Source organism: Mytilus californianus, unplaced genomic scaffold (assembly GCF_021869535.1).
Source record: "Mytilus californianus isolate M0D057914Y unplaced genomic scaffold, xbMytCali1.0.p SCAF_2, whole genome shotgun sequence".
Lineage (NCBI taxonomy): Eukaryota > Metazoa > Mollusca > Bivalvia > Mytilida > Mytilidae > Mytilus > Mytilus californianus.
The window spans coordinates 98,466,638-98,492,895 of NW_026262668.1; the positions used below are offsets into that span (position 1 = coordinate 98,466,638).

Genomic DNA, 26,258 nt, shown 5'->3' on the forward strand with positions numbered 1-26,258 from the left:
TGGTCACCTTACAATAATGGTCACATAACACAATCATTCACTTTGGTTACTTCTGGTCACCAAACATGTATATTAACGTTGGTTACCTCTGGTCACCTTACACCGCTGTTCATAAATTAACTTAGGTTACCTCTGTTCACCTTGGACACACATTGACTATGTTTACCTCTGTTCCAGTTACAATGATGCTCTGGTCACATTAAACACTCATTTAATTTGGTCACCTTGTACATATATTCACTATGTTGACCTCTGGTCATCTTACACCGCTGTTCATATATTGACTTAGGTTACCTCTGATCACCTTGGACACATATTGACTATGCAAACCTCTGGTCCAGTTACAATGATGCCAAAAATTGTGTCAAAAACTAATATCCTAATAAAAAAAATAAGCGTCAAGTTTTCTTATATTTTGATAATGAATTTTATAGAAACTCCATCAAAATAGTTATACAAAGAATAGATATAACATCTACTAAACAAGAGGATGTTGAAATTCAATACAAGTCTAAATATTCCATGTAACAATCGTCACAGAATGTAACAGCCCCCGTACAATTATAGAACCTGTTGTATGTTCAAATAGTCATTTGAGTTTTGTAGAAAGCATCCACTGACCTATAAATGTGTAGAACTCATCAAAAAATCTTTCTTTTCGGTCTAAATCTAGGTTATGTGGACAAATTTTGAGCGAACCAAATGTCTGTTACACATTGAAACACCATAAGAATAAATTTAGTAATTAATATATTGAAACACCATAGGGGTAAATTTAGTGATCAATACACTATTGGGGGTCTGTTTTTTTCTGTGTTGAGTTTTTTAATGTCTAGATCTATCTAGAATATTTCTTTTGCTATATTGATTGATTGTTTTTTTGTGTTTTAACACCACTTTTAACCACTGCATTTAGGCTTTTTTGTTGCTGCCAGTCTTTATTGGAGGAAGCCGGAGTGCCCAGAGAAAACCACAGACCTGCACCTGGTTATGTCTTTTGTCCATTGATTGCCCTTTTTTACTCATGCTTTGGTTGTCTAGATTCTTATGAAATGTCAGTTCATAATTTCTTAATTGTTAATAACATATATATTTAAGGTGGGCAGTGATTTGCTTGTTCCGCATTGGTCAATAACATGGAACCGCTGGGAGGGAGTTTCGGTGAAATGGAATCTTTAATACAGTTTTAAAATTGATTTTTAAAGGGCTACCCAGAACACATGTACATTATAAGTACTAAGTAAAGCCACGAAGAGATGTAAACACAGGGAATCAAGAATAAATTTTCAGTAGTTAAACTCAAGCATATAAACGTTAACCAAATATTTTATTTGACATAAAACTTGGAACACTCTCTGGCACAGATTCCTGAAGTTCAAAGATCTGAAAAAGAGGAAAATGGTACAGCATTAACTTTTGATATTAACTGAACTTTTCATTATAGTATTCATATATATATATATTACATTTTGCTATGATACATGTGTGGCAAAATATCTATTTTAACCAAATTAATAAATTTATATGAATAAAATAACATTGCTCTGTGTGTGTGAACATCTGAACTGTTAAGGTACATGTATTCCTTCATTGTACAGTACAAACAATGTATATATTTCTTGGTTGTTCTTGGAAAGATTTATAACTTTATCTACATGTACATGTATTATGTACATGAATTTCCACATACTTGGTGAACAAATGGCTCGAAAAATTTACATTCAATTGAGGTATTTGTTTCAATTGGTATCAGCCAGGACACAAATTAACACATTCAATATATATGTCAATGTATGTGTTATACATCATCTTGAATTTAGTTTGGGGTATAATTCAGAATCATCACTGAACATTTTTTGGAATTATAATTTATGACTTATTCTATTTGTTTGTGTGGACTTGGCCTATCACTCACAAACATCGGTCTTGAATTACTATGTAAAAGGGTGATCTGAGTTTAAACACTGTATTTTTTTTATATCTATATCTTTGGATAATGTAAACTATGTTTAATAAATAATCTCATATCTACCTTTGAATTTGTACATAAATCGTCTAGTTCCAATCAAACAGACATCTGGCGGGTCTATTGGTTTGACCACCTCTGATGATATTATGGAATGGCGTATCGATGCACTTATCCACAAGTCCTCCTTCTTGTGGGTATAGAAGTAAACATAGGGCCACACATCAACCTAAAACAACACAGTATTGATTTTTTTATTGTTCAAAAAGGTATAAAAAATAACAACCACTTATATATCGATACCATACAGTTCAATTTCATCAGATCAGCAAAAAGTTAAAGAAACTGTTTATTACAACTGTAGGCTGATGTTGTTGCAAACCCCAATCACAAATAATTATGATATGTGTAAACTAACTATTTATCCCTCTAAAATTGTGTAATTTAAAGTTACATTTTAGAAATTTATGTAATTATATAGAAATTATAAAACCTACTACATGTATAATATCTAATTATTTGAACTAAAGATCGATCTAGAATACAAGAACCCTTTATTAAAATTCTGGAAATTCAAAATTTTTACAAAAGTATGATACAAAATAGTGGTTAATTAGACATTTAGAAGTTTCTGCAAAACAATCCTAGAAAATATAACAGTAAAACATAATAAAACTTTAACTTAAACTGAACAAAACTGCAATACTTACAACAGCAGGGTATGTTTTTGTCCCTTGGGCAATAAGCAAATATTGCCACTCATATAACTAATACAATGTAAATATAAAGTTGAGTAAATTTGGAAGCTGAATTATGAACAAATAATTACACTGATATCTGAAGTCAACTTCAATAATTTATGAACAGTTGCATACATGGTTATCAGACATATGTAGAAACATTACTTGGACAGGAATTACAGTCAGCACTCAAGAAATTTTATCATAGCCATCATGAGCTGATCTGCCATTATGACAAAAGTGTGTCAGAAATTGTATCTAGTATTCTTCCTCAGTCACAAGTAGCCTTCCATCATTAAAGGACTGGACAAAGAAATAACACAACAGGTGCCTTATACGGTGCAGGAAATGCCTACCCTTCCAGAGCACCTGATTTCACTGCCAGTTTTAAGTGGAGTTCGTGTTGTTACTTACTTACTTTAACTGTTTGTAAATGTCTGTTGTTTACTCCTTGATTTTGAATGTTATTGTCTTATGTACATTAAAACAACAAGTCTATTCATCACTAATATTTTCCTTACCTCTGTTGCTCATTATATCTTTTAGTGTAGTGCTCAGAGACTAAGAGCTGGTCATATAAGGGCTTCTCTTGGAACAGTACAATACTATTGTCCCTCTGTTCACTGTTATCCTGCAAGTTGGACATCAGAGCCTCTTCCGGTTGAACTGAAGCAAAAGGTTGGACATCCATGGGTTTAACTGTCATCAAGGACTGGTTATCTGTCAGTTTATCCAATAAGGAGTGTTGATCAGTGGTGGTCTCATCCTGAAAAACAGCATGAAATTGTAATGCATGTAATGGCATAAAATTCTTGCACACCTTTCATCATCAAGACAAAAAAGTTCCACGTACCAAATGAAAGCAATACATTAATGGGTCTAAAACAGCTTATTTAATTTTTTTTTAATGGGTGGCTCCATCATTGTCCATTATAACTGTATGATCATGCCCAAAGTCTGGGTCTGCAATTTACATAATAAATATAGATACCTTAGACACAACAATACTATTGTTGCTCTGTTCACTGTTATCCTGCAAGTTGGACATCAGAGCCTCTTCCGGTTGAACTGAAGCAAAAGTTTGGACATCCATGGGTTTAACTGTCATCGAGGACTGGTTATCTGTCAGTTTATCCAATAAGGAGTGTTGATCAGCTGTGGTCTCATCCTGAAAAACAGCATGAAATTGTAATGCATGAAATGGCATAAAATTCTTGCACACCTTTCATCATCAAGACAAAAAAGTTCCACGTACCAAATGAAAGCAATACATTAATGGGTCTAAAACAGCTTATCTAATTTTTTTTTAATGGGTGGCTCCATCATTGTCCATTATAACTGTATGATCATGCCCAAAGTCTGGGTCTGCAATTTACATAATAAATATAGATACCTTAGACACAACAATACTATTGTTGCTCTGTTCACTGTTATCCTGCAAGTTGGACATCAGAGCCTCTTCCGGTTGAACTGAAGCAAAGGTTGGACATCCATGGGTTTAACTGTCATCGAGGACTGGTTATCTGTCAGTTTATCCAATAAGGAGTGTTGATCAGCTGTGGTCTCATCCTGAAAAACAGCATGAAATTGTAATGCATGTAATGGCATAAAATTCTTGCACACCTTTCATCATCAAGACAAAAAAAATCCACGTACCAAATGAAAGCAATACATTAATGGGTCTAAAACAGCTTATTTAAAATTTTTTTTTAATGGGTGGCTCCATCATTGTCCATTATAACTGTATGATCATGCCCAAAGTCTGGGTCTGCAATTTACATAACAAATATAGATACCTTAGACACAACAATACTATTGTTGCTCTGTTCACTGTTGTCCTGCAAGTTGGACATCAGAGCCTCTTCCGGTTGAACTGAAGCAAAAGTTTGGACATCCATGGGTTTAACTGTCATCGAGGACTGGTTATCTGTCAGTTTATCCAATGAGGAGTGTTGATCAGCTGTGGTCTCATCCTGAAAAACAGCATGAAATTGTAATGCATGTAATAGCATATAATTCATATAATTCTTACACACTGTGATAATCAAGTGAAAACAAATCCACGTACCAAGTGAAAGCAATACATTAACTGTTTAAAAATCTCATCATAGATACAAGGATTAATTTTGTATCTAGCCAGACACGCGTTTCGTCTACAAAAGACTCATCAGTGACGCTGGAATCCAATAAAGTTAAAAAGGCTAAATAAAGTAAACAACTTATTAAAAAAAAAGTTGCTCCATCATTGTCCATTACTGTATGATCATGAACACATCTAACATTATAGAAATATTTACCATATTATATTGGTTATTGCTGACGTCTGAATCACTGTCATCAAGTAAATCCATGACCCATGAAGCCAGCTGCTCAGACAACCCGCTGATGTTTTCCAGGTCTATATCTCCAAGAGTGTCAGTACTGTATTCAAGGACATCATCATTTATGGACATCTTCAAAATTGGACAGAAATGGTTTGGAATCCAATGAGCATATGTCATTTCATCATTTATGTTTGATGACCAGAGGATATATGCAGGTGTGTTGCTTTCCATTTCCCTTGGCAAGATTGATCGATTGAGATCTTTTCTCACATTTGGATTTCCACGATTTGGATAAACTGATTGCAGAGGCCTTCCCAAAACTGATGCAAGTGCAAAAATCTGCCAAATTCCCATGAATTCATTTGCACTGCATACTTTCCTAATCTCTTCAAATAGTGTTCTTACTATCAAAGATGAAGTAATTATATCTCCAGGTGTATACAGCTCTGAATACATAACGTAAGACTTTGGGAGAACAAGCGCTTCTTTATCAGATAGTTGTTCACCTCTCCTTAAATATGTATGGTCCACATACAGCGGCAAATAGCATGCCAGTTCTAATGCAATTCTGACACGTAGTTCCGTATGATTGTTTTCTGTTCCATACATTATCACACTAGCAGACCTAGGCAAGCAATTTCCATCACCAAGTACACTTGCAGGGAAATATCCTTCTTCCTTGACATCATCCGGCAACAGTTCCATCCCGGGCTTGTCAATATGTAACCCACTTCCAGAAATAGAAATGTCTTCATCTTTGTTGCACCTAAGATGTGGTATCACACTTGCGAGTTCAGTTCCTTTAATCATCATGTCATCTAATGTAGTAGAGCTCTTCAAAGTTTGTAATATACCTTCAAAAAGAGTGTCCTTATTATCTTGCACTCTTGCAATATTGACTGATAGTTCATTGATTTGTGGTGAGGTATTTTCAAGAGAGTGCAATTCTTCAACTTTTGTGTCTTGTCTGTTAAATTCTTTTTGTTTTGGTAAATCCAGTATTCTATCTTGTGAGTCTGCTTTTTTGTGGCTATTTGAACGAGTTGCTCTTTGGTTTTTCTTGCTCAACTGTTTTCTTGGAGTTTCCTTAAACAAACCTTTGACATTTTTCTTGTCAACTTTCTTACTTTTTTTAGAGGTGTCTTTCTTGTTCAACTGTCTTCTTTGTGTCTCTTTTATCCAACCTTCTACCATGTCTACATTATGACAGGAACCAGATCCTTGTATGCATGTTGAGCTTAAACAGCTAAGTGTGCGCTTTTCTAGAGAAGCCGAATCATTGGAAGCCCTCACAGAATGAAGTTGTCTGGTTTCAGGAACAGCCTTCACATTGGTCCTCTCTTGGCGTTTTCTGTTGACATCACCTTCCTTTACTATGAAGAAATTTCTTCTAAAATGACAACATTCATTCTGCGAGTCTAGTGTTGGCCGTCTTAAATTTGCCTCTGCAAAATCAAAGAATTCACTTGCATTTTTCACCATGGCTTTTCTGTTTTTTACAGCATTTGTTACAATTCTTTTAATAACCCCGAATTCACCATCACATGGTCCTTTACCATGCCTGCTTCCAAAGAAGTGTTTCTCAACAGGAAAACCAAAGTCTGATTTGCTGTGAAGAGCATCTGCAAATGGGGTTTTCGACTTGAACTGTGATGCTGCTCCATCACTGAAGTGAATCTGCCTCTTAGATTTAATCTCATAAACTCTTTGTATATACTCGTTTGCCAATGAAATACAATGTTGAACATAATGAAAGTCATGCTTTTTGTCTTCTGACACATAGATCATGCTTTGAGTTACGACTAACTTACAGAATTTGCATCTGATGTAGGCAACAATGCTGAAAAGAGTAACTGTGTCATGAGACCAATGTGCACTTTGTGCTTCATCCTGGTATATACATGTATAATTTTCTGCAAAATCACTACAGAAAACAGTCCAATCAGACGGCAAATTCTGTGTCACATGTCTGAATTGGTCATGTTGCCACCAGGCAGTATTTAAGTGAGCACTGAATGGCTGTAATTCTTTTTTGAGCTCTTCAAGGAAATTATTGACACTCTCTTTCTTTAAACTTAGAACCTTCTTTGATTTTTTTTCATTTGCATGCATATACGTCTGCGTTTCCCATTTATACCATTGTATAATATGCCTTTTGTTCAAGTCTAACTGGGAAATAAACTTATCTACCCCACATAATTTGCATAACCTTTTAACACATTCAATTTTGTAATATCTAGATCCTTCTGGTTTTTGGCATACAGTTCTTGCTAACAAGTCATATCTGGTGTTAACTCCTTTAATATTTAGTGCCTTTACTTTATATTGAATATTTGTACAATACTCACAAAGACAATTGTTAAAAATAGATTTACTCATAGTCTGTACAGTCTTGGGTCTTAGTGCAGTGAACTTGGAAAAATTTAATGTACATTCTTGGTTTTCTTTAAGGAATTCATTGTAGTTGTCCCTTAAACTGCTCTGCAAGATTCTTTTTGGTTCTTCAGATTTCAATGATGCCTGTTTTTTATCCGGCAGACATACAGTGTCAAAATCTTTGTAGAATTTTTCTATCTTGTCAATTGTATCTTCTGTCAAAGCATCACTTCTTTTTGGTGTTTCAGAATCTTCTTCCCATACATCTTTAAGTTTTGAACATTTAACTGCAAATTTCCAAGAAATGCCAGCCTTTCTCTTTTCAGCATCTTTAAGTATGAAGCTAGTTAAAAGTCTTCTTTTCTTTAAAACCTCCTTAGTGCGATGTTTTCTGGTTTTATGCAAATCATCTTTCATCTTGCAGATTATTTCTTGGCTTATCCTAAGATGTCTTTTTTTTGTTGGTGTCAGTAAAAGGCCATGTTTGGTCAATGCTTCTCTTTTTCTTGGAGTTGCCTTAGCAGTCAACCCACCAACTACAGATGCAAACTTTTCAGGTGATGAAGGTAGATGCAACGAGGCTCTGTACACAGCCTTTCTTTCTGCTTCCTTTGTTGAATACCCTTGGTGAGTTTCTGTTGATTCAGCTGGCATTAGGTTTTCAGTTGTGCTCTTGGATTTATTCAATTTGTATTGCAACCGCCTTTTTTCATTAATTCTTCTTCTCTTTTGGCTTGAGTACTTTGCTCGTTGTTCTTCTTTTTTTCTCTGCCAGTATTCTCTTTCTGAACTTACTTGTGCACGTGTTTTTGGTTTAGGTTTTTTTTTCAATTTAACAATTTCCTCTGGTTTTCTTTCTTCTCCCCATTTACGTACTCGTAACCTCGTTTTTTCCCTCTGATTGATTTTTTGTTCAGAAGACCAATTTTCCCTCCATTTTCTATTTCGTTCTTTTTCTCTTTCTAAGTATGCAATATATTTTTCAGGGTCTTGTTTTATTTTGTCCCTGTAATTCTCTGACCTTTGTGCAGCAGTTTTTTTTGTGATGCAGATTCTGATAAATGTATGGTATTTGTTTGGACATCATTGCTGATCTGTGGCCGCATTTGCGACCTCAACTTTAAGCGTAAAAACGACCTGAAAGAAATAATACAGTGGCATTATGCTTTCTGGTCTGTCCCAGATGTTTTTGGTAAAAGTTGTTTATTATGATGTTGAAGTCGTATCAACTTCAAACTTGGTATGTGCATGTTCCTTATAGTATGATCTTTCTAAATTGTATGTTAAATAAAGGTTTTGATCTCATTTTTATGGTTCACTATACTTAGAAATGTGATAATGTAATAAACTGTTGACACAGGGATATGTCTCGCCTATATGCAATTTTGATAGTTTAATGCAATTGTTTAAATTAAAACAGCAACATTTAAACATGAAAACTATTGAAAAATTTTCAAAGTCAATGAACCATGACTGAAAATGTGATGTCAAATAATCTTTATGGGGGAGATAATTGTGCAAAAACAAATGGCTGAAAAGGTTATTTACCGCTAAGTGTCAATTTTGAGGGTTATTCGCCCTTACATGTACTTGCTATTAGGTGTAATACCACCATTGATTTTCCCCTATTAGTCTATGTTAAATTTGCACTTTTCAAAAAAATGTGCAGAATTTATCTTTGTTTCAAATAAAGAAATACTTGGCATGAGTAAAGTTTTATCCTGTCCAGTACTATAGAAAAAAATTCACATAACATTTCATTGCATATAAGACAATAACCATCACTGGAAGTTAACCAATCAAATTTTCCCCCTTTTTTAACCTGTGTACAAGCTTTAGTAACCATGTAACCTCAAGTTAACAAAGTATTCTATAGAAACCCCAAATAAAAAAATAATGGTGCTTTGAAATACCCAAGATATATATTTATGACCCAGAAATGTTTTACTGCAATGAAATGTAGGATCAATAACTTACAACTGTCAAATTCAAGGGAATATTTTTTTTCGACCTATTTTCGTATGCAACCGGATGTGACGTACTATGATTTGGTGGTATTACACCTATTAGATGAAAATTTATTGAATTATTCCATGTCATAGGATAATGTATTTAAGGAATGACTGTAATATTTTTTCTGTCTATGAAGAAATAACATAAAAAATGTGGTGCACACTGAATAACCCACGTAGCGGGTTATTTAAAGTGTGCACCACATTTTATATCTTATTTTGAATAGGCAGAAAAAATATTACAGTCATTTCTTATAATTTAATTCTTAATTCCATTTCAAACCGGAGTAAATCATGAAAAAACGTTGATGACGTCACGATCACATGACAAAATTATGTCTATGAGCTGATAAACAAGAGTGCACACGCTGAAATGTCTCGCCTTCTTTACTAATCATTGATATTATGTTGATAGTCCTAAATATAAAGCTTTATTACAACTGTCACATAAACTTAACATTAACCAAGTAAACTAAACATTAAGTTAACCAATGAACCATGAAAATGAGGTTAAGGTCAGATGAACCATGCTAGGCAGGCATGTACAGCTAACATTTCTTCCATACAACAAATATAGTTGACCTATTGCTTATAGTTTAAGAAAAACAGACCAAAACACAATAAAATGCTCCGCTGGGGCGCAGCTTGATACGACCGCAGAGGTCGAGGCCTGAACAGTTGGGGCAAGTATGGACACAACATTCAAGCTTGATGCAGCACTGAATTTGGATTGTAATTAAATATTTGACACAACATAGGTTTCTGACACAGAATGAAAGTGGTCTAATAACTTAAAAAATTTTAATTTACCTATTCAAACCATATCATTATTATTTGCTTTTTATATATAAATCAGAAATAACCAATTTAAAATGGTAAATTTTAAAGAAAAAAAAGGAAAAAAAAATCCCCCCCCCAAATTTTTTGAACCCCCTTATGATTCATCACCCATAAACTCAATCCCAGCTTTCCTTTTGTGGTATGGAACCTTGCAGTACAATTTCATAAAGATCCATACACTTACACACAAGTTATTGTCCTGAAACTAGAAAAATGCTTGTTTTTTTTGCCCTTTTATGGCCCCTAATTACTAAAATTTTGAGAGAATTACCTCCAAAATAAATCCCAGCCTTCCCTTTGTGGTATGGTACCTTGTAGTACAATTTCAGAAAGATCCATACACTTGAACACAAGTTATTGTCTGGAAACTAGAAAAATGCTTGTTTTTTGGCCCCTTTTTGGCCCCAAATTCCTAAACGTTTAGGGCAATTAACCCCAAACTCAAACCCAGCTTTCTCTTTGTGATATGGAACCTTGCAGCACAATTTCATAAAGATCCATACACTTACACACAAGTAATTGTCCTGAAACTAGAAAAATGCTTGTTTTTTTGCCTTTTTATGGCCCCAAATTACTAAAATTTTGAGGGAATTACCCCCAAAAACAATCCCAGCCTTCCCTTTGTGGTATGGTACCTTGCGGTACAATTTCAGAGAGATCCATACACTTGAACACAAGTTTTCGTCTGAAAACTAGAAAAATGCTTATTTTTGGCCCCTAATTCCTAAACTTTTTGGGCAATTACCCCGAAACTCAATTCCAGCTTTCCCTGTGTGATATGGAACCTTGTAGTACAATTTCATAAAGATCCATACACTTACACACAAGTTATTGTCATGAAACTAGAAAAATGCTTGTTTTTTGCCCCTTTTTGGTCCCTAATTTCTAAAATTTGGAGGCAATTACCCCCAAAATCAATCCCAGCATTCCCTTTGTGATATGGAACCTTGTGATACAATTTCAGAGAGATCCATAGACTTACACACAAGTTATTGTCATGAAACTAGAAAAATGCTTGTTTTTTGCCCCTTTTTGGCCCCTAATTCCTAAAATTTGGAGGCAATTACCCCCAAAATAAATCCCAGCATTCCCTTTGTGATATGGAACCTTGTGGTACAATGTCAGAGAGATCCATACACTTACACACAAGTTATGTCTGGAAATTACAAAAATGCTTATTTTTTGCCCCTTTTTGGCCCCTAATTCCTTAACTGTTGGTACCATAACCCCCAAAATCAATCCCAACCTTCCTTTTGTGGTATTGAACCTTATGGTAAAATTTCATTGAGATCCATTCACTTAAACTAAAGTAAGAGTGCGAAAACTAATGTGTCTTCGGACGACGACGACAACGACGACGACGACGACGACGCCAACGTCATACCAATATACAACCACAAAAATTTTTTTGCAGTCGTATAAAAACTTAACACTGAGCAATGAACCTTAAAAATGAGGTCAAGGTAAAAAAAAACTTGCGTGACTGACAAATAGATCATAAAATATTTCCATACACCAAATATAGTTGAACTATTGCATATAGTATTAGAAAAAAAGACCAAAACTCAAAAACTTAACTTTGACCACTGAACCATGAAAATGAGGTCAAGGTCAGATGACACCTGCCAGCTAGACATGTACACCTTACAATCATTCCATACACCAAATATAGTAGACCTATTGCATACAGTATAAGAAAAACAGACCAAAACACAAAAACTTAACTATAACCACTAAACCATGAAAATGAGGTCAAGGTCAGATGACACCTGCCAGTTGGACATGTACACCTTATAGTCCTTCCATACACCGAATATACTAGACCTATTGCTTATAGTATCTGAGATATGGACTTGACCACCAAAACTTAACCTTGTTCACTGATCCATTAAAATGAGGTCGAGGTAAAGTGAAAACTGTCTGACGGGCATGAGGACCTTGCAAGGTACGCACATACCAAATATAGTTATCCTATTACTTATAATAAAAGAGAATTTAACATTACAAAAAATCTTAACTTTTTTTTCAAGTAGTCACTGAACCATGAAAATGAGGTCAAGGACATTAGACATGTGACTGACGGAAACTTCGTAACATGAGGCATCCATATACTGATTTTAATAGTTCGGTCTTATGTTGTACTGTTATACCACTGTCCCAGGTTAGGGGGAGGGTTGGGATCCTGCTAACATGTTTAACCCCACCACATTATGTATGTATGTGATTGTCCCAATTCAGGAGCCTGTAATTCAGTGGTTGTCGTTTGTTTATGTGTTACATATTGGTTTTTTTATATAAATAAGGCCTTTAGTTTTTTCGATTGAATTGTTTTACATTTGTCATTTCAGGGCCTTTTAAAGCTGACTACGCGGTATGGGCTTTGCGCATTGTTAAAGATCGTACCGTTACCTATAATTGTTAATTTCCGAGTTATTTTGGTCTCTTGTGGAGAGTTGTGTCATTGGCAATCATACCACATCTTCTTTTTTATATTCACACATTACAACTCATCACTGTTAAGCTGGTGGCCAAGTATGGGTCATTCCGCTCATTAATTTGAAGTAGTGTTTGACAAAAATATTTAACAGGCAAATGGACAAACAGACGGATTTTTATACAAGGTGATTGCAATATAGCCCCACTCTTAGAGTGGAAGTATAGTATATGAAACGTATATAATATACCGGATTTAAAGTGGTTTCTTCGGTATCAGGCAATCACACTACATTTTAGTCTTATCCGATATTATTGCGCAAAGTTTATTTCAATAAATTTTTCCTGAAATATAATATTTTCTTTAATGCAACAAGATCTTTGTTTAAATATAAAATCTTCGTGTCCATGTGTAACAATCTTTAGGTGTACTAGTGTCTCAATGTTACAATCATCACAGAAATGCCAGTATAATCATTACAATAGTGGCAGTGCATTGGGAGTATGCAAAAATAAACTTTTGACATTTGAAATGCAGATGGCATTATAATATTTATTAAGTCTAACATAAACATGTTTATTTCTGCAATTCAAGATTTTAGTGTCCCTGTGTAACTATCACTTAAAATTTTGGAGTCTCAATGTAACAATTGTGTTTTATTCTGGCGTCTCCATGTTACAATCATCACAAAAATAGTGACTATATTGTCACTTCAATATTTACAGAGCATTTTGCAAGTATGTAAATGAAAAAAATTGACATTAAAGTCCATTAAAATGAAGATGGCATTACTGCACATAAATATTTTCTAAAATAAACATGTTTTTCTGCAATTCAACATGATTGTTACAGAGACGCATAATTTTGGTGTCCCTATGTTACAATCACTTTGAATTCTTGTGTCTAATTTGTAACAATCGCTACATAATTTGGTGTCTCAATGTTACAATCATCACAGAAATAGGGACTGTATTGTCATTAGTAGGCATTACAATAGTTGCAGTGTATTTGCATGTATGCAAATGAAAACTTGTGACATTAAAGTCCGTGGTATATTTAACCATTAATATTTGCTTTAAAAATTATGTGTTTTCCACAATTTTGCTTGATTGTTACCGAGACACAAGATCTAAGTGTCCGTATGTAACAATCGTTTCTTAAAACGGTGTCTTTTTGCATGATAATATAAAAACATTTTTTTATTGTAACCAAGGGAAATATAAAGTTCGTGGATATCGATAGACTTTATACATTTCTTCTTCATAGGACTGGTAAATATTTGCATTATTATACAATACTTCAACTATTAATAAAGAACTGTGAATGATCGTTACTTGTGTCGATCGTTAAATTTCAGGACACAAAAACGTTACCTTCCCATTCTCCGCCATATTCCATTTGTGTTCCCCGCTTGTACACGTCAATGATTCATGTGCACATGCTATGTCACTAACACAAAAATTGAGGTTTTGCTGATGCGCAGTAAGAAAATATAGGTGAATGAATGATCGTTACAAACTGGACACGAATGTCAATTACGATCACGTGTCAACGGAACGTCTTTATGTTATTGTTTTCACATTTTACACAGAGAAGACATAATTGGTGCATTTAAACATAATCGCTCATGCATGGCACCTACAATTAAAAATCCTGAGACCATTAGTTTTGGGTTTGACAGTGGACACGACAGTAGCGATCGTTTACATTAATTTCAAAACAATATTTTTACCTTTTTTGTTTATTTTTCTCCAACAAAATCGCGTATAATAACGGTTTAAACCATCTACTTCACCATAGATTACTCAATAAAACATAAATATACAAATATAACGTATTTGTGTATAATTGAAAACACCGTACCAAGGATGTCCCAGAAAATGGCCGATTATTTTACCCTACTTCATCATAAACTGGTTTCAAAATATATTTAAAAAAAACATTAACAACCGAAATTATATCTTCTTTTATTTCTTTGATATGCTATTTAAAGCATGACATTACGAAATGACCTTAAATATAGACCAAAGACTTAGTTTTTACTTGTTTTAAATGAGAAGTCTATTTTTAGCCACTACCGTGGAATGACTCATATATCCCCATTATTATTTAATCTATTGATAGCTTACCTTACTATCCCTATAGATCTATCTATAAGCAGCTTAGCTTGAATGTTAAATAGTATGGTGCTGTTCCAATGTGTCTTCTTTTTCTGTTTCTTGAGGAGGATTTTTTCAACCTGTTCAGTCACTATAAAGTGTTACAATTCATATTTAGACGCAACACATAAATGGTGACCAAAAAGGTACCGCAATCACAGGATGGACCCTAAAATCAAAAAAATAAAATATGCACATTTTTTTATCTTTTTTTTATGGGACAAGGAGATGTGATTTTATTGCCAATGTATCGACAGTTATTTATGATGATTCATAGACCGAAAAACAAATAAGTGAACAAATTACAGGTTACGGTAGGGCCTTCAATATTTCAACGGTCCAGGTTGAAAAATAAATGACATGACTTGAAAAAAAAACATGAAAACTAAATAATAGACCAAAGTTGAGCTCGAGTTACATTCATTGAAATATTTGAAATAATTATGAGGTTAACAAGACATGAGCTTTCAGATAATCTACAAACATGCTGCCCACACCTGAAAAAATAATTGTCTGCTTTCAGAGTGCTTTCCTAAAATCATGAATGAGTGTGATCGTCTTCTGGCTGAACGCCAAGCGTATAAGGATAAGATGTGATTTTAAAGGAAATTATCCATCTGATAATTTACAAGTAAATAACAGATTTTACCTGAACTTCTAAAACAATGATTCAAATCGTATGCTTCTTTGCTACATGTATGTAAAACTAGAGGCTCTAAAGAGCCTGTGTCATTCACCTTGGTCTATGTGCTGCAGTGCATATTAAACAAAGGACACTCTACAACATTAAAGACAAGAAAAGAATTCATGACAAAATTCTCTGTTTAGGTGATGGTGACTTGTTTGTAGATCTTACTTTACTGAGCAATTTTGCTGTTTACATTTTATCTCTATCTATTATAATATTCAAGATAATAACCAAAAACTGCAAAATTTCCTTAAAATTACCAATTCAGGGGCAGCAACCATACAAGGGGTTGTCTGATGCGTCTGATAATTTCAGTGCACATAGATCTTGACCTGATGAACATTTTTACCGCATGTCAAATTTGCTCTTAACATGCTTAATGCTTTAGTTTCAGAGATATAAGCCAAAAACTGCATTTTACCACCATGTTCTATTTTTAGCCAAGGCGGCTATCTTGCTTGATGGGTTGGGTCATCGGATACAATTTTTAACCTAAATACCCTAAGGATGATTTAGGCCAACTATGGTCTGATTTGGCCAAGTAGTTTCAGAGGAGAAGATCTTTGTAAAAGATTACAAAAATTAAGAAAAAATTGTGAAAAAAATTGACTTTAAAGGGCGATTACTCTTTATGGGGTCAATTGACAATTTTTGACATGTTTGACTTATTTGTAAATCTTACTTTGCTGAACAATTTTGCTGTTTACAGTTTATCTCTATCTATTATAATTTTCGGGATAATAACCAAAAACTGCAAAATTTCCTTAAAATTACCAATTCACAGGCAGCAACCCAACAACGGGTTGTCTGATGAGTCTGAAAATGTCAGGGCAGATAGATCTTGACCTTATGAACATTTTACCCACATCAGATTTGCTCTAAATGCTTTAGTTTCAGAGATATAAGCCAATAAAATGCTTCGCTGAGCGCAGCCTGATATGACCGCAGAGGTCGAACCCTGAACAGTTGGGGCAAATTTGGACACAATATTCAAGCTTGATACTGTCTGAATTTGGATTGTGATCAAATTTTTTGACATAATATAGGTTTCTGACACAAAATAAATGTGGTCAAAGATCTTTCAAATTTATTGCGCAATACTGTGCAATGAAAGATTTCTTCTTGAAAATTTTCAAAAATTCGAAATATGAAAAATTTTGAAAAAAAAATATGAATCCCTTAAAAAAATTGGAAAAAAAATCCCCCCCTACTTTTTGAAACCCTCCTTGGAGCAATAACCCCATTACTCAATCCCAGCCTTTCCTTTGTAGTATGGAACCTTGTAGTACAATTTTATAGAGATCCATACACTTAAACACAAGTTATTGTCTGGAAACTAGAAAAATGCTTGTTTTTGGCCCTTTTTGGCCCCTAATTCCTACATGTTTTGGGCAATTAACCCCAAACTCAATCCCAGACTTCCCTTTGTGATATGGAACCTTGTGTTACAATGTCAGAGGAATCCATAAACTTACACACAAGTTATTGTCTGGAAACTAGAAAAATGCTTGTTTTTGGCCCCTTTTTGGCCCTTAATTCCTAAACTGTTGGCCCCATAACCCCAAAGATGAATCCCAACCTTCTACTTGTGGTATTAAACATTGTGGTACAATTTCAGAGCAATCGTAATACTTATACACAAGTTATTATCCTGAAACTAGAAAAATTCTTGTTTTGGACTATTTTTGGGCCCCTAATTCCTAAACAGTTGAGACCATCATCCCCAAAATCAATCCCAACCTTCCTTTTGTGGTATTGAACCTTCTTAAAAAATTTCATAGAGATCCATTCACTAAAACTAAGGTTATTGTCTGGAAACCAATGTGTCTTCGGATGACGACGCAGACGACGATTACGACTTCATACCATTATACGATCCAAATAAATTTTTTGCTGTCATATAAAAACTGCATTTTACCCCCATGTTCTATTTTTAGCCATGGCGGCCATCTTGGTTGATGGCCAGGGTCATCGGATACATTTAACTAGATACCCTCAGGATGATTTAGGCCAAGTTTGGTTGTATTTGGCCCAGCAGTTTCAGAGGAGAAGATTTTTGTAAAAGTTAACGGATAACTACGGACGATGGACGCCAAGTGATGAGAAAAGCTCACTTGGCCCTTTACTGCATCATACAGATAAAAGAAATTTGACTTATCGGTATGTTTGCAATACATTCATGACATTCTGCATTGTTTAAGGCATGTTTAAAGCAGAAACAATGGAACGCATGCATTAATTATTCATTTTCAATACTTTGTGAAAGAGAACAACATGTTTTATGCACTGTCATGACTATGACAAACTTCAAATGGTGTAATGCAACCTGTGACGTCAAGTGTGATTCGCTGTGATTCAACACAATAAAGTACTGTAGATTGTTTGTTCTTTTCTTTTTTTATTATAGTATTTTTCATTTTTTCATAATTACAGATAAAAAAAATAAAGGACTTTTTGTTTAACATGTTTAAGATACTGACTTTATCACTGTAAAATATATTTTACCATGATAAAGTCAGTATCAAAAACAAAAAGTCCTTTATTCTATATTTCTCACGTAGTCGCATTAATCACAATAAAAACCTCTCAATAATTTCTGAATTTACAATATCAACATTGATCAATGTATCTAAATTTGTCTACCTTATTGAATAGTTTCCCGAAATATTCAAAAACTCATATGTATATGCATACTTAATTGAAGCTATATAAATAGAATAGGTAAATTGTTAACAGTAAACATGCTTTTATAGACAATACTATACAGTATGTGTTTTTCTGTTGTTGAAGGCCATACAAGTGCCTATAATTGCTTCGCACAGTGCGGAGCTATTAGTTTCAGTCGATAAACAAGCCATCTTGAAATAATTACTAATCACATATAAATTCTGATTGGTTGCTTTATGATGCGGCTGAGATACAGCAACAGCTATTGGCTTAAATGAGATAAAGAATTACAGACTTTTCTTGTCTCAGGATAAGACACCAAATGCCGGAAAATTAACTGTGTATTCCGATCAACTGTCATTAGTTCATGTTCATTTTATTATGCATATATTGCACACTGAAATTCAATATTGAAATATCAATTATTAATACGTGTTTATTTGCTTTGTTAATCTGCAATATGCACGATTTGTTTAGCTAAACAATGTTCCTATACAATGTTTACAAAAATGCATTATCTGTATTTTATAACTTCTGCCAATATAGGCACACCTCCAGAATACTAATTCAACAACCACATGCACACATATTACCATAAATTAGGGTAAAGCGAAGCAGTCCACAGCTTTTAAAAAAGCTCAAACTTGTTAATGCTTACATTCACTTCATTTAACATGTTTATACTTTGACGGATAGTTGTTTCATTGGCAATCATACCACATCTCCTTATTTTTATATTAACGGATTAAAGGTGCAATAAAATTAATATGTGTTATAAAAAAAGATAACGTAAATTATTGTTCATACAACTTGATGAAAATAGATAATCATGCCAAAATTATCAACCAGAATATTAAGTAGTTGTCCTGGTACTACCCATAGTGATACTATAAATGCTTGTATAGAACAAGACTGATATGATGTGCCAGATTTTTATCTAAGCCATTTTAGCAGCCACAAGTAAACAATACTTGATTCTACACAATTAAAATCAGTTCTACCTTCTGCAACTTGCAAGCTCACAACGTACATGTAAAATCTCACTAAAAGACATCATATGGAGCACTAGGTAATATACATTATTCTGATTTGTATCAAACCTGTCCTTAAGCTTGCTCTTACCATGCTTACTCATACATGTAACAACAAATTTCTACCAGATTTTGTTTAGCCTGCATTTACAAGGTCCATACATATTATCTATCCCCTTTTATACTTCTATGCCACATAAATATATTATTTTAATGATATTAACAAATTTTGTCGCGAGTGCTATGTCAAGAATGTGGAGTCCATAAACTGTTTTCTCACATTCAGGGGTACTACTTGTACAAGTAATCTTTATTTACTTGAAGAAGTAAAAAAAATATACTTGTATAAGTTAATTATAATGTTTGAATAATCTCCCCTTAATTTTATAAAAAATTCACTTGTATAAGTAAAATTTTTTTACAATCCCACAAACATTCTCAAGTTTTGAGATGTAAAAACATGCCATTGATTTTTCCCAGGTTAGCTCATAATTTTTTATTAGAGTTCAATGTGTCATCTCATTAATTCAACAAAGAAACTGATTGCGCAAAGATCTTAAGTATTTGCGCAAGGCCTTAAAAAATTGCTCCTTGGGGGCTTGTAAATGAGCAGTGTTCTGAAGATAACAGACAAATGAGATTTTCATTGTCCATGAAATTACACTTAAATGATAAGTTAAGACATCTGCAAAGGACAGACAATTTAAAATTCTATTAGAGCAAAGAAGTCCTAAGAATTCAACAAAAGAAGATAGGATGAATTTTTTACTTGTATAAGTAAATAAAATGCTCCGCAGGGCGCAGCTTGATACGACCGCAGAGGTCGAACCCTGAACAGTTGGGGGAAGTATGGACACAACATTCAAGCTTGATACAGCTTTGGATTTGGATTGTGATTAAATATTTGACACAGCATAGGTTTCTAACAGATTGAATGTGGTCTAAGAACTTAAAAATTTTAAATTGGACATTCACCTATTATGGTCCAATATCCAAAATCTAAATACATGGTTAGATTCAGCATATCAAAGAACCCCAAGAATTCAATTTTTGATGAAATCAAACAAAGTTTAATTTTGGACCCTTTTGACCTCAAGTGGACAAAGTTGATAACGGGGCCCAAAAATCAAAAATCTAAATACATGGTTAGATTCAGCATATCAAAGAACCCCATATATTCAATTTTTGTTGAAATCAAACAAAGTTTAATTTTGGACCCCGATTTGGACCAACTTGAAAAATTGGCCCATAATCAAAAATCTAAATACATGTTTAGATTCAGCATATCAAAGAACCCTAAGAATTCAATTTTTGTTAAAATCAAACTAAGTTTAATTTTGGACCCTTTGGACCTTAATGTAGACCAATTTGAAAACGGAACCAAAAATTAAGAATCTAAATACACGGTTAGATTCGGCATATCAAAGAACCCCAATAATTCAATTTTTGATGAAATCAAACAAAGTTTAATTTTGGACCCTTTTGACCTCAATGTGGACAAAGTTGATAACGGGGCCCAAAAATCAAAAATCTAAATACATGGTTAGATTCAGCATATCAAAGAACCCCATATATTCAATTTTTGTTGAAATCAAACAAAGTTCAATTTTGGACCCCGATTTGGACCAACTTGAAAACTGGGCCCATAATCAAAAATCTAAATACATGTTTAGATTCAGCATATCAAAGAACCCTAAGAATTCAATTTTTGTTAAAATCAAACTAAGTTTAATTTTGGACCCTTTGGACCTTAATGTAGACCAATTTGAAAACGGAACCAAAATTTAGGAATCTAAATACACAGTTAGATTCGGCATATCAAAGAACCCCAATAATTCAATTTTTGATGAAATCAAACAAAGTTTAATTTTGGACCCTTTGGACCTCAATGTGGACCAATTTAAAAACGGGGCCCAAAATCCAAAAACTAAATACACAGTTAGATTCAGCATATTAAAGAACCCCATGAAATCAAGAATAAAACCCCATTGAAATTGGTCAAGAAATAAGCAATTTATAGGAAGTATCTTCTTTTGCACAATCCTGTGCTATTAAATATTTCTTGCTATTGCGCAATACTGTACAATTGACAATTTCTTGCTATTGCGCAATATTGTGCTATTGGATATTTCTTGCTATTGCGCAATACTGTGCAATTGAAGACTTCTTGCTATTGCGCAATACTGTGCAATTGAAGATTTCTTGCTATTGTGCAATACTGTGCAATTGAAAATTTTTTGCTATTGCACAATACTTATTATATAATAATTTACACATCCTGTTTGGTGTGTATCTCCTACCATATCATTATTATTTGATTTTAAATATAAATCAGAAATAACCAACTTAAAATGGAAAATTTTAAAAGAAACAAAAAAGGAAAAAAAGAAAAAAAGGAAGAAAAAAATAAATCCCCCCCCAAAATTTTTTGAACCCCCATTATGATTCATCACCCCCAAACTCAATCCCAGCCTTCCCTTTGTGGTATGGTACCTTGCAGTACAATTTCAGAGAGATCCATACACTTGAACACAAGTTATTGTCTGGAAACTAGAAAAAAATGTGTTTTTTGGCCCCTTTTTGGCCCCAAATTCCTAAACGTTTAGGGCAATTACCCCCAAACTCAAACCCAGCTTTCCCTTTGTGATATGGAACCTTGTAGTACAATTTCAGAAAGATCCATACACTTACACACAAGTTATTGTCATGAAACTAGAAAAATGCTTGTTTTTTGCCCCTTTTTTGGCCCCTAATTCCTAAAATTTGGAGGCAATTACCCCCAAAATCAATCCCAGCATTCCTTTAGTGATATGGAACCTTGTGGTACAATGTCAGAGAGATCCATACACTAACACACAAGTTATGTCTGGAAGTTACATAAATGCTTATTTTTGGCCCCTTTTTGGCCCCTAATTCCTTTACTGTTATTACCATAACCCCCAAAATCAATCCCAACCTTTCTTTTGTGGTATTGAACCTTGTGGTAAAATTTCATAAAGATCCATTCACTTAAACTAAAGTTAGAGTGCGAAAACCAATGTGTCTTCGGATGACGCCGGACGACGACGACGCCAACGTCATACCAATATACGACCACAAAATTTTTTTTGCGGTCATATAAAAACTAAATACACGGTTAGATTCAGCATATTAAAGAACCCCATGAAATCAAGAATAAAACCCCATTGAAATTGGTCAAGAAATAAGCAATTTATAGGAAGTATCTTCTTTTGCACAATCCTGTGCTATTAAATATTTCTTGCTATTGCGCAATACTGTACAATTGACAATTTCTTGCTATTGCGCAATATTGTGCTATTGGATATTTCTTGCTATTGCGCAATACTGTGCAATTGAAGATTTCTTGCTATTGCGCAATACTGTGCAATTGAAGATTTCTTGCTATTGTGCAATACTGTGCAATTGAAAATTTCTTGCTATTGCACAATACTTATTATATAATAATTTACACATCCTGTTTGGTGTGTATCTCCTACCATATCATTATTATTTGATTTTAAATATAAATCAGAAATAACCAACTTAAAATGGAAAATTTTAAAAGAAACAAAAAAGGAAAAAAAGAAAAAAAGGAAGAAAAAAATAAATCCCCCCCAAAAATTTTTTGAACCCCCATTATGATTCATCACCCCCAAACTCAATCCCAGCCTTCCCTTTGTGGTATGGTACCTTGCAGTACAATTTCAGAGAGATCCATACACTTGAACACAAGTTATTGTCTGGAAACTAGAAAAAAATGTGTTTTTTGGCCCCTTTTTGGCCCCAAATTCCTAAACGTTAAGGGCAATTACCCCCAAACTCAAACCCAGCTTTCCCTTTGTGATATGGAACCTTGTAGTACAATTTCAGAAAGATCCATACACTTACACACAAGTTATTGTCATGAAACTAGAAAAATGCTTGTTTTTTGCCCCTTTTTTGGCCCCTAATTCCTAAAATTTGGAGGCAATTACCCCCAAAATCAATCCCAGCATTCCTTTAGTGATATGGAACCTTGTGATACAATGTCAGAGAGATCCATACACTAACACACAAGTTATGTCTGGAAGTTACAAAAATGCTTATTTTTGGCCCCTTTTTGGCCCCTAATTCCTTTACTGTTATTACCATAACCCCCAAAATCAATCCCAACCTTCCTTTTGTGGTATTGAACCTTGTGGTAAAATTTCATAAAGATCCATTCACTTAAACTAAAGTTAGAGTGCGAAAACCAAGTGTCTTCGGACGACGCCGGACGACGACGACGACGCCGGACGACGACGACGACGCCGGACGACGACTACGCCAACGTCATACCAATATACGACCACAAAAATTTTTTTGCGGTCGTATAAAAAATCTGAATGTCTAAGGGACATAACTAAGCCAAAAAATAATTTACCTATACAAGTAAATAAAATACACTTGTATAAGTATCCTACAAATTTACTTATATAAGTATATTAATATTTACTTCTTCAAGTAAATAAAAATTACTTGTACAAGTAGTACCCCTGACTGTCTCATGCACGAGATGTATACTTTGGCCTTTGTTAGTCTTGTATCATTTTTAATTTTAGTTTCTTGTGTATAATTTGGAGTTTAGTATGGCGTCCATTATCACTGAACTAGTATACATATTTGTTTAGGGGCCAGCTGAAGGACGCCCCCGGGTGCGGGAGTTTCTCGCTGCATTGAAGACCCATTGGTGGCCTTCGGCTGTTGTCTGATCTATGGTCGGGTTGTTGTCTCTTTGACACATTCCCCATTTCCATTCTCAATTTTATTTAGTATTTTTAGCTATGTCATAACAACCTGTTACACTTCCTGTATTACATGTACTAGCACTACTTCGCTCTCTCACCTTTTTTGCCCTATCTTTGTCACGGTCCTCTGTTTAAATAGGCTATTTATATTTGAAGACCTATTTTGCATAATCATAATGGACATATTCTGTTGCCGTCCTGATACTCCCGAATATCACGAATATAAACCATGTACATAGTGACGTAATCAATCAATCATACATTATTTCCTGCCAAGTTGAGACAAGTACAAAATGTAAATAACTGTATTATTCTATTTTTATTATAACAAAATTTGTAAGGGTTTCGCGGAACCCAGTGTCTCGCCTACTTTTGCTGTTGTCCATGTTTTCTGTGTGATAGGGGAATGCACATAATAGATTTACAGTTAATGAAATAAAACGTTTGAAATGTATGAAAAAAGTTATGCTTGTAAAAAATGAATACAGTATACAATCAAATCTATAGATTTATAAAAGAGTTGAAACATAACTTTATTGAATGAACAAATGATAAAGAAGATAATTTTTACATTGTTTGATGATTTATCCCTTAATTCAGATGACGACGGAATGTAGGATCGCTATGTCTAGCTTTTGCGACAAAAGTCACAGGCTCAACAAAAATGGGGAAAAAATTATTAAAAATTTTCCTCTAGATACTATCTTTTGATTGTAAGAAGCTTCTGTCCAAGTTTGGTAAAAATCCGGGATGGTTTATGAATCTAATAAATGTTTTAAAAATTTTAACTGCAGACTGTATGTAATGTTAACTGGAAGAAAAACTAAGTCCATTTATAAGTAATATACGGAAAAACAGGAAATAAATTTTTAAAAAATTTCCTTCTAGATACTAGCTTTTTATCATAAACAAGCTTCTGTCCAAGTTCGTGGTACAAATCCAGGATATTTTAAGAAAGTAATTAAAAATTTTAAAACTTTAACTACAGAGTGAATGTAATGTTAACTGGCAGAAAAACTAAGTCAATTTATAAGTAAAATACAGATAAACAGGATCTTTTTTTACAAAATTTACTTCTGGATACTATCTTACGATCATAAACAAGCTTCTGTCCAAGTTTGGTAGAAATCCAGGATATTTTAAGAAAGTTATTATAATTTTAAAAACTTAAACCACAGAGTGAATGTAATGTTAACTGGCAGAAAAAATAAGTCCATTTATAAGTAAAATACGGATAAACAGGATTTATTTTTTTTACAAAATTTACTTCTGGATACTATCTTATGATCATAAACAAGTTTCTGTTTAAGTTTGGTAGAAATCCAGGATAGTTTAAGAAAGTTATTAAAATTTCAAAAACTTTAACCACAGACATGACAGAGTGAATATTTGTGGACACCGCCGACGCCGACGCAATGTAGGATCGCTATGTCTGGCTTTTGCGACAAAAGTCGCAGGCTCAAAAAAAAAAACGATACGAAGCAAAGAAAATGCACCTTAATATCCCACTTAGCATGTCGGTCTGTATAACGAAGGATATATCTTCCAGTCCCATATTGTTCTGACATCTGACGGCCTTTTAAGGATTTGTTGGGCCGTCAGACCTTAGAATAGTATACTATATTATGTCCCAGGTCAGGCCAATCTCAAATTGGTGTCTTCGTGTCAATATGTTGTTGCCCTGAATATTAGTGAAATATTTGATGTTTGACGTTAAACCGCCACTAAAAAATCTCATATTTTCTTTTATATAAATAAGAAGATGCGGTATGAGTGCAAATGAGACAACTCTCCATCCAAGTCACAATCAATGTATAAAGAGTTAACAATTATAGGTCAAAGTAAGGCCTTCAACACAGAGCCTTGGCTCACACCTAACAGCAAGCTACATGTATAAAGGGCTCCAAAATGACTAGTGTAAAACAATTCAAACAGGAAAATAGTTTGTTAACTGAATATCAATCCTAAAAAAAACTGTGATTATTTGGAGAGAATCGGTAAGAAATTAAGTCAGCTTCAAATTCAGAAAAACACCTATATCAACTAAACGATATTATGGATAATAACTGTTAATAGACATTTTTGGAAAAAAAAAAAGAAAAATAAATTTAATTAACAGGCCTGTTTTAAAAACATATATATAAAACAATATCAAGAATATAATTTGAAGTGATTTGTATAGGAATTGACCCATACAGCTCTGACAGAGACACAATCTTTTTGTCAAGAAATTAAACAAAATTTTCCTTATACTC

At 33.8% G+C, this 26,258-nt stretch overlaps 1 protein-coding gene across 3 annotated transcripts; it reads right to left on the reverse strand.

Moving 5' to 3' along the window:
- Nucleotides 1-1,310: 1,310 nt before the first annotated feature.
- On the reverse strand, nt 1,311-5,422 carry LOC127730526 (uncharacterized). 3 transcript variants are annotated; one of them, XM_052238958.1, is made up of 6 exons: nt 5,004-5,422; nt 4,503-4,679; nt 3,698-3,874; nt 3,228-3,472; nt 2,033-2,195; nt 1,311-1,383 (listed from the first exon to the last, which is right to left on the reverse strand). In XM_052238958.1, the coding sequence occupies exons 1-5, from the start codon at nt 5,382-5,384 to the stop codon at nt 2,138-2,140; spliced, it is 1,038 nt and encodes a 345-aa protein (XP_052094918.1). In that variant the 5' UTR covers nt 5,385-5,422; the 3' UTR covers nt 1,311-1,383; nt 2,033-2,137. The 3 variants fall into 3 exon arrangements, with proteins under 3 accessions (XP_052094918.1, XP_052094919.1, XP_052094920.1); XM_052238959.1 differs by lacking the exon at nt 3,698-3,874; XM_052238960.1 differs by lacking the exons at nt 4,503-4,679; nt 5,004-5,422 and adding an exon at nt 4,100-4,176.
- Nucleotides 5,423-26,258: the final 20,836 nt, after the last annotated feature.